The sequence below is a fragment of the Musca vetustissima genome, unplaced genomic scaffold (genome assembly GCF_032173495.1).
Source record: "Musca vetustissima isolate MV318-11 ecotype Yass unplaced genomic scaffold, APGP_CSIRO_Mvet_v1 utg3448, whole genome shotgun sequence".
Taxonomy (NCBI): domain Eukaryota; kingdom Metazoa; phylum Arthropoda; class Insecta; order Diptera; family Muscidae; genus Musca; species Musca vetustissima.
The window spans coordinates 206,003-216,524 of NW_026882699.1; the positions used below are offsets into that span (position 1 = coordinate 206,003).

Genomic DNA, 10,522 nt, shown 5'->3' on the forward strand with positions numbered 1-10,522 from the left:
AAAACACACGTAATGGAGAGTGAATGTTTTTGGTTGGTTGTTAGCGTGGTTTTATATTTGTCGGGATCGGGATCGGTGTTGAGAGTTTCTCTCTCTTGAGAGAGTAATTAGAGTTGCGCTATTTTTAATTTTGTAACAAGCGTACTTTTTGTTCACAAAAGGTACGAATTGACATAAACGTACCAAAACAAAAATTATATTTTTTATTATTCGTGGATACATTTACGCTTAAATTATAACATATATTATTTATGCAAACAACTGGTATAAATATTGGCCAATATTTCTCGATAATTATGATTTATTATCATTTGAAGTAGAATTTTAGGTACCTTTTCGTACTTTTTTGTTCCTACCTGTGTTAATGTTTTCCAACACAATTCACAATTTACCACTGAGAGAGAGAGAGACTCTCAACACCGATCCCGATCCCGGCAAATATAAAACCACGCTTACGGAATGAATGGGAATTTTAAAGTTCAGTTTGTTCAGAGACGCTTGGTTTGTTGCAGATGCTAGGGATACCTGCACTTGAACGCACATCGGCGGTGGCACACGACGACGACGCGCAATACCAAACGAACGTCAGGCAAGAAGCAACCAACACAGCAAATCCAGTGTATTTTCGTCGATATATTTTTTATATTCGTTTCATTTCAATTCGGGGCTGTTACCTACCTACATACAGCAAGTGAAACAAAATAAATAACACCAAAAGTTTTTTTTAACAACGACCTGCGGTAATGATAAAACTCCGATAATCGTGTGTGTTTTTTTCTTAACGTCATACAAATTTGTTACACATTAAAACTAAATAATAATTTTACATAAAATATTATAATGTATTGTGGATACATATGGTGTGTGGATAGAGAGCGAAGAGATTAAAATAAATAGAAACAAAAAAAATATACACACAGAGTGACTAACGTATGTACGACGAATGTATGTACGTATGTTGTTATAACCACTTTAATTTCAATAAATAATTAAATAATGTTTTAAATAATAAAGTGTTAAAATTGTTTTTTGTTACACTACTAAAAATGCAACAAATTGTAGTAATTCAGTTAAACATATATTTTTTTGTTATAAATATTTGTAGGCGCTGTTAATTCTTTGTGAAAATAGTACGGCCCCAAAAACAAAAAACGAAGAAAACAAAAACAACAAAAAAAATAAAACATAAATACAATCACGCACAACCAGAGATCAATTGGTCTGGTCGGTCGTTTGAACAAACGTACAGGCGGTCGGTCGGTCGGGCGAACAGACGGACGGACGTACGAATGGTTTGTTCGTCGTCGTCTTTCGCTGGTTGATGGTGGTGCCCATAATAAAAATCAACTTTACGAACAAGCTGCTGCTTCTCGAAATAGGAAAAGGAAAACTTTAAAAAGGCACACACAACAAACAACATATAAAAAGGAATCAGGAACAATCAGCGGTGGCGGCGATGTCCGAATCGGAATCGCCAGGAAAACAGAAAGGGCTGCGACGCCAACTGGTAAGTAGAGTATAGTTTCAAAGTACAATTTTATCACTGGCCACCACAACAAAAAAATGCATGCATTAATGGATAATCATTATCATCATCAACATCCTATACTCCGCTTCATCATGTAGGCGTAGCGTAATTCCATAAATATCGTAACAAAAATAATTTTCCTTATTTCAAATTACTACAAACAATAACTAAAAAAATATATAAATGCGTGCGGCGCACACACACAAACCATGCATGATAACACCACAGTGAACAGAACAAAAAAGACTTGTTTCTTTCGCAGTGATAAAACTAAACGCATTTAGTTTTTTTCTTCTAGCGGTAAACAACGTTTTGCAAAATGCCGTGAACGAGCGAGCGCGCCAACAAATAAACTTCCGTCGTCACCACCATCGACGTCTAGTGTCTTTAAACGACCAAACTAAACTAACGCCGCATGACGAATTCTTTTCGATTTTATTATGATTTTTGTTGTTATTCTGCTGTTTCTTTTCTATTTCACTTCTCTACTTATTCCACGTTGCGCTTATCTTCGTTATCTCGTCGTTCTGTTGTTGCTGTGTGTGTTATTCATTCGCTTTCATTTGCCATAGCCATAGGAGAGCTCGTTATTTCATTTAGCCAGCCATTGACGTCGTCGACGTCGCAGGCAAACACACGAATACACACAGTACACAGAGAGTCGTATGTGGGGTATTGTCAGCAACAGTACACAACGGCGTTGTCGTCGTTGACTGCAGCCAGTGTACTAAGCATGCACGAGCATATATGTGCAATAACCAGCAATAATGACGACGTCGTCGTCAATGACAGTAACGACAGCAGCAGCACTCATTTACAGAGTGTTTGCCGTAAATAACATAACAATGTTGTCAACACAAAAAGAGCGCCAAAAGCTAACCATCTTTATGACAACGTATGGCAAAAATCCCATGTAAAGCAAATGTTGGCTAAATTAATGATTTTAAATCAATTTCTAAATAAAATTGACGTGAAATTAATGGAAATTAAAAGAAAATTCACTCAAGATAAGACATTTGCCATTTTTTTATGTTTTTTACGCATAAAGGAATAGCAATAAAACTTGGAAATTAAAAAAAATACATAAATTATAAATTGGTAAATTAATGCTTTTCAGATGCATTTTCGAGCAAAAATTAAGAAAATAAATTATCCTCAGTTCCTGAAAAACAAATTCTGCCTCCTGAGATTTCTTTTCTACAGAATTTAGGGACAGCTCTTTCAGTCCCATTTTTTTCTATAATTTTTTTTTGGAGAAAATAGTTTAGACGTTTTTTCAAACTGTGTATACCATATATATATATATAGGACCGATATATATATATATATATATATAATACTTCCCCTAAAAACGTAAATACAAATACACTTGGTACCATATATATATATATATATATATATATGACGTTATGCTATTTTTTTAAAAAGAAATATTGTATGGCGCCCAACGTTTAAATGCCACCGTTTAACGATTTTTTAGATTGTTTTTGTTGTTTTTAGTTATTCTTCATGATATTTTAACAATTTCCATATGCTGGCGCCCAACGTTTAGTATAGAATATTAGCCAAACTAAGTTGGACATGTGTGATAACCATTCACTGAATATTCACGCGGGTGGCAATTATAAAAAGCTCTTCATTTGAATAAGAGGATACTGAAGGTAAAGTTGGCGCCCAACATATATAAATTTCCAACTTTACAATTTTTAGATACCAAATCTCAAATAATTGATTCCTTCGGGTAGACTTTAACGAAGTATTATGAAGTAACTGAAGTATTATTATATTATATTTTTTGTTATATAAATTGTCGCCCAACGTAAATGATGCTCAAGCCAACTAATTTGGCGCCCAACATGAAGATCACATGCGGAGCTAGAATTGGAGTTACAAATCGTTTTTTTAGATATAGAACAATTTAATTGTATTTCGTAAATATGTAAATGTAAGAAAATGACATGATTTGTCAACATTAACATGAATTCTTTGGGTATTTAATTTTCAAAACAAAAAATTTTTTTCTTCCATCCTAACTGCCTGAAATTCTGATATATAAGCCATTATTTTAACTCGTTCGAAATATTTATATGTGCAGTCGTATAGTTAGCCGGTTATAGTTGTGTGCAGGTTTTATTTTGCTTTTGATAGTAAAAGTGTATTCCAATTGTTGTTGCATGTGTTTGTATGTGTGAAAATGAATAAAACAGGTTGCCAAACAAGTTTGTTTGTTTGTGGGATCTGTTATGGTTCTTAAAAATCCAGAAACCTCTCACACACACACTCACACACCTGGAAAAGGATGAATTCAAAAGGAGATGAAATAGAAACTAAAAAAAAAATACGTGATGAATTTGTATTCAGGTTTTTTGCTTTTAGTTTAATTTTTTGGATTTTGAGAATAATCAGTCAGTTATCACATTTTTTTTAATAATGGGGTATTTTGATACGGTATTTAAAATAACATTGAATGGGGAATTTTGGAAACCATTGGGATAACGAGTGGGATACTATAAATACGTTCTTTTAAGGAGGATATGTTTTTAACGTAACTTGGATAACGTGGATAAGATTTTTACGACATTTGCATGAAGTTGTTGCGTCATTTTTATAACGAAGATTAAGCGTGATGTTACGTGATGTAGATGAAGTTTGGATGCGCCATAACGTGATTGGAGTATATCTAGATTGATTGAGGTTACTTAAAAACACCGAACATTAGATGAACAAGTGGCGCCCAACGTTTTAGATCCTATGTCTTAGCCATTTTTTTCATTGGCATTCATTTTATTATATATATTTTTACATAAATTGGCGCCCAACGTAAAACCAAAAATACTATTTGAGGTTATGGATGAAATGGCGCCCAACGTTATATACCTAAAGTCATGATTTTTTACTTTTATTCTTAACATTTTCACTGGAGAAACACATGGCGCCCAGCACATGCGGATTGTTAATCAGAACTGAGTGAGTGGCTCCCGAGAAGCCCCATGTGTGAAAGCCTTTCATTGAAAAATCTTACATACTGAAGGTGCAAATGACGGCTCAGGCATCGATTGTCAACGAAACTTCTAATTCTGGATTGTGTTGTAAATATTTTACAAATTTCCACTGGAAGTGCAGGAATGGCGCCCAACGTTTTTTTGCATTTTTAGCTAAACTTTATGACATTAATTGTTAACGAATCGTCTAATTCTGGATTGTCTTGTAAATATTTTACCAATTTCCACTGGAGATTAAAGAATGGCGCCCAACTTTTTTTTTGTTAATATCATATATTTTTACTAAAAACGGAAACACGTAATCAAAAAAAAAAAAAAAAAAGTTGGGCGTCTTCATGAAATTTATGAAATATAATAATTATTTTCATGATTGCTAAATATCATGAATATTTTTTGAGTAAAATGTACACAGATGGCGCCCAACGTTAGTTGCCACCCTATATAGATTGTTCAAATATGCTTACATTCATACAAACGGCACCCAAGGTACGCAGACTAAAGGTATGAATGGCGCCCAACGTTGGTTAGATACTAATTTCCATTGTGATGTTACGAAAATTGTGCCCAACGTTGTAGAAAGTATATGCGAGGACTGAAGGTTCGAAGGACGCCCAATCGGTTCAGGCATCGATTGTCAACGAAACTTCTAATACTGGATTGTCTTGTAAATATTTTACAAATTTCCACTGGAGATGTATGAATGGCGCCCAACGTTTTTTTTTTTTTATTCTTTAATAACGTGTTCGGATTTTTAGCAAAACTATATGCTGTTAACCACATGATAGCAAGGCAGATTGAAGTTACGAATGGCGCCCAACGTTAGTTACCACTCTATATAGATTATTAATAAATGGAGATGCAAGAATGGCGACCAACGTTTCTTTTTTATTTTTCTTTGATAACGTGTTCGGATTTTTAGCAAATCTATATGATATTAGCCATATGATAGCAACGCAGATTGAAGGTACGAATGGCGCCAACTTGAGTTACATACCAACCTATGTAGATTATTAATAGATGTTAAAATTTGTTTAAGCGGGCCCAACGTTGGTAATACAATATTGGTAATTTTGCCAATTTTCATTGCAAATTGCCTCCCAACGTTTTATATGCCGAACATCGATTTGTTTTCATTTTTCCAAAGTTCTGTTTTCTTTCCTTATCATCAACAATTCTCGAAAATCTCTTATTGATTCTCTTTTTATCTCTCTCTTTTTTATTACAGCGCGAGCGCAAAGAACGCAAACAATATTTGGAAGAATGGGCTTTGGGTGATGATGATTTGGAGGGGGCACGCGGTTTTAGCGTGGCCGAAAAGCTGGAGTCATCAAAATTTGCCCAAACAGGTATGGTGCGGGAAATGCGCGGTAGTGATTTAAATGTGGCGTAAGTATCTGGCACACTTTTTTAATCTTTCAATTTTTTTGAAATGTTTTCCCCTCCCGTTTTCAGATTATTACAACAACATGGTTTCAATATGCCATTATTATTTCGTGATAAGACCGGTTTGGGTCTACGCATGCCCAATCCCAATGAATTCACGGTGAACGATGTCCGATTGTGTGTCGGCTCCCGGCGCATACTCGATGTCATGGATGTAAATACACAAAAAAATCTCCAAATGACAATGAAGGAATGGCAGCAATACTACGATAGCCCCCAAAAGGATCGTCTGCTAAATGTCATCTCCTTGGAATTCTCTCACACCCGGCTGGATAATTATGTTCAAAGTCCGGAAATTGTACGACAAATTGATTGGGTTGATGTTGTGTGGCCCAAACGCCTCAAAGATGCCCAAAAGGAGGCAACAAATCTCCTGGGCAATATGATGTATCCCAAGGTTCAGAAATATTGTCTAATGTCGGTGAAAAATTGCTATACCGATTTCCATATAGATTTTGGTGGCACCTCTGTCTGGTATCACATTCTCAAGGGTAGTAAGGTGTTCTGGTTAATACCACCAACCGAAAAGAATCTCCAGTTATATGAAAAATGGGTGTTGTCCGGCAAGCAGGCGGATATCTTTTTTGGTGACACCGTGGAGAAGTGTGCTCGGGTATATTTGACAGCGGGAAATACATTTTTCATACCCACCGGTTGGATACATGCAGTGTACACCCCCACAGATTCTTTGGTATTTGGTGGTAACTTTTTGCATTCCTTTGGCATTGTCAAGCAGCTGAAGACAGCCCAGGTTGAGGATGCCACCAAGGTTCCACAGAAATTTCGTTACCCTTTTTTTACGGAAATGTTGTGGTATGTCCTCGCACGCTATGTTTATGTGTTGTTGGGTCATTCCCATTTGGAGGGAGAACCTTCGGTGGATGAAAATGAAATGTCAGCAAGGCCACACATCCATTTAACCCATTACGAGTTGTTTGGTCTCAAGGAAATTGTGATGTACCTCTATGATTTGCCACCGAATAAGAAAAATGTCCCGGAGTTGGTCAGAGATCCAGTGGCTCTCATTAAAGATGTACGTACCCTGGTGGAGCGTCATTGTAAAGATAAACCGGAACTGGCCATAACGGGGGAGTCGGTGTTGAAACCACCCGGCCTAATGCATCCACCATTTCAGGAATATGAGCGATCTAGGGTCAAGCAGGAAATAAAACAAGAGATCGCCAGGAAAAATGCAGAAATCATAAGGGAGCAACAACAGTTGGAGGCACAACAGGCGGCAGAGTCAGCGGCAGCTGCTGGCGGAGGTGCAGTTGGTGGCGGCGGTGGTGTGGTGGGTGTGGGGGGAGCTGGCACAATTATATCACATTTGGCCTTTAGCAGTGGTACCACCACCGTAACAACGGATAATGGTATTACCATAAAAAAGGAACCCATTGAAAATGGAACAACATCGCAGCAGCAGCAGGAACAATTACAACAAAATCAAACTCAGCAACCACCAACCTTTGTCTCACCCACAGATAACATTAAATATCGGCCTCCCAAGAAAATGCATTTAGCCAATGCTGTGGCGGCTGCTGCAGGCGTGACTGCGGGAGGTAATAATGGCAATGCTGTCAGCGTCATTGCCTCCTGTTCCAATTACAATAACAACAACAACAGCAGCAGCAATAACAATAGTAATAATCATCATACATCAGGAGGTGGTGGAACAGCAGCAGGAGGAGTTGGTGCATCGATAAACCACAATCTGACACCCCTACAAACCTCCCACAGCGGCCCATCAGCCGATAATTGTCTCTCACCCAATAACGAATCATCGAAAATATCACCAAATGTCACTGGTCTAGGTCAGCCGCGACGTCGTCGTACCCGCTGCAAAAATTGTGCCGCCTGTCAGCGATCCGATTGTGGGGAGTGTAGTTTCTGCCTGGATATGGTAAAATTTGGTGGACCCGGTCGGGCGAAACAAACCTGTATGATGCGTCAATGTCTCTCACCCATGCTGCCGGTGACAGCTCAATGTGTTTTCTGTCATTTGGATGGTTGGCGTCAAACGCCCGTTTCACCACAAACCAAACAATTGGCAGCAATCGATGGACCCTCGGCATTAATGGAATGCTCGGTGTGCTATGAAATTGCTCATCCCGATTGTGCTCTCTCCGCCTTGGATGGTACCGAATATGCTGCCGATGCTAAGGGTATTGTTAACGAGGATCTGCCGAATAGTTGGGAATGTCCCAGTTGCTGTAAATCGGGAAAAAATAATGATTATAAGGTAAGTGGGAGAGGCAAGGATTCTAAAGGTCTCGTAGACGTAAAAAAACACGTTCAGAGACATAGAAGAACTTTCAGAGGTCTTTAAAAGGAATTTGGTCTAGCAAAGATCTCTTAAAGACGTAATCAATGTCGGAGTTCTTCTACGGTAGAAGGTCTAAAGGTGGTGTCTAGGAGGAGAACATTTTTCATTAAAAAATCTACGCCTTATTGGAGCCTTGAAAAAATATTGTTTAAAAAATCGATGCCTTATTGGAGCCTTGAAAAAATATTGTTTAAAAAATCGACGCTTTATTGGAGCCTTGAAAAAATATTGTTTAAAAAATCGACGCCTTATTGGAGCCTTGAACAAATATTTTTTAAAAAATCGACGCCTTATTGGAGCCTTGAAAAAATATTCTTTAAAAAATCGGCGCCTTGAAAAAATATTCTTTAAAAAATCTACGCCTTGGCCGACAGACCTTGAGAGACCATATAAAATATACCTTGTTCGACCTTCAATACCTCTAGATGAACTTATAAATGATATTCTATCTAAGAATACCTTTTTTTGGGGCTCTTCTATCCCTAGACGACCTCTGAAACTTCTGCTATTTGGAGAATGCCTGTTTAAGTTATTTTATTTATTGAAGACCCTTGAATCCCTCTTCCCCATGATTTCCTATTTTTTTTTTTTTACTTACCAACCAACTTTTCTCCAATTCTTTTTTTCTTTTTTTTTTTCCAGCCACGTCATTTTCGTGCCAGACAAAAATCCTCGGAAGTACGACGCACATCGGTGGGTGGTGTTAACATTGTCGGTGGAGATTTTATTGATGGCGGTGGTGGTTCCCACCTTCCCGGAAATATTAACAATCATCATCATCACTACAATGATTTTGTTTTTACCAGTGAATCGGAAATGGAAAGCGGCTCGACGGCGGCCACCAACAACAGCAATTGGAAACATGGCGTCAAACGTCACATGACGACCATCGAAGTGAAAACGGAACGTAGCTATGACACCCCCTCGCCCGGCATATCACCCACAGCTGTGGATAAAATTAAACGACGACGCAGCGACGATGGTCTGAGCATGTGCAGCAGTATGCAGGATAGTATAGATGCGAATGCCTCCATCGACTGCAATGTAACGGGAGGACAGGGTATGGGTTCAGGTGGTGGTAGTGGAGGTTGCGGCCCAGGAAATCATGGTTCACGCAAGAAGAATTCGGTACGATCTCATTTGGCACAACAAATGTTGAACTCTTCGACGAGGGTTTTAAAAAAGCCGCAATATGTGGTACGACCGGGTTCGACACACACATCGGCGGGGACTGTGGGTGGTGCATATGGTAATAACTTGATGAGCGGTAATGGTGGTGGCGGTGGTTATGTCGGCCCCAATTTGGCACTGGATCCCACCCTCTTGAAAATCATCTTCCGCTATTTACCCCAAGAGACACTGGTCACCTGCTGTTCGGTGTGTAAAATTTGGTCAAATGTTGCCGTCGACCCTGTCCTTTGGAAGACCATGAATTGTTCGGAAATGAAACTCTCTGCCTCGTTGCTAACAGCCATTGTCCGCCGACAACCCGAGCATTTGATCTTGGATTGGACCCAGATAGCCAAACGACAATTGGCCTGGATAATTGCCCGCCTGCCTGCCTTGAAAAATCTCTCCCTACAAAATTGCCCCATACAGGCGGTTTTAGCCTTGCACACCTGCCTCTGCCCTCCCTTGCAAATATTAGATTTAAGTTTTGTGCGTGGTCTAAATGATGCAGCCATACGTGATATACTCTCGCCACCCAAAGATTCACGACCGGGTCTGGCCGATTCGAAGACACGGCTGCGGGATCTAAAGACTCTTAAGTTGGCTGGTACGGATATTTCCGATGTGGCGTTACGCTACATTACGCAGTCGCTACCGCATTTAGTCCATTTGGATGTATCGTCGTGTCAGCGTATAACCGATGCAGGGGTGGCACAAATTGGCACATCACCGACGGCAATTGCAAATTTGATTGAATTGAATTTGAGTGCATGTCGTTTGGTGTCCGAGCTGTCGTTGGATCATTTGGCCAAGTGTGATCAGCTGATATGGCTGGATTTGAGGCATGTACCACAGGTTAGCACCCAGGCGGTCATCAAATTTGCAGCCAAATCCAAACATGATTTGTGTGTGAAAGATATAAAATTGGTGGAGAAACGTAAGCCGCCGCCACAGACGACGCCACAATCATCGGCGGGTGGTGGGGGTAGTAATTTTTCGGCTTCCACTACACCAATTTCTTCAGCTGCTGGTTCAGCAAGTAATTGGAATGATTAG

At 39.0% G+C, this 10,522-nt stretch overlaps 1 protein-coding gene across 1 annotated transcript; it reads left to right on the top strand.

Annotated features, from left to right (window-relative positions):
* Nucleotides 1–1,410: 1,410 nt before the first annotated feature.
* On the top strand, nucleotides 1,411–10,522 carry LOC133329314 (jmjC domain-containing histone demethylation protein 1). The gene is made up of 4 exons (XM_061537804.1): nucleotides 1,411–1,507; nucleotides 5,756–5,916; nucleotides 5,983–8,212; nucleotides 8,939–10,522. Exons 1-4 carry the CDS (start codon nucleotides 1,457–1,459, stop codon nucleotides 10,520–10,522), a joined length of 4,026 nt encoding a protein of 1,341 aa, XP_061393788.1. The 5' UTR covers nucleotides 1,411–1,456.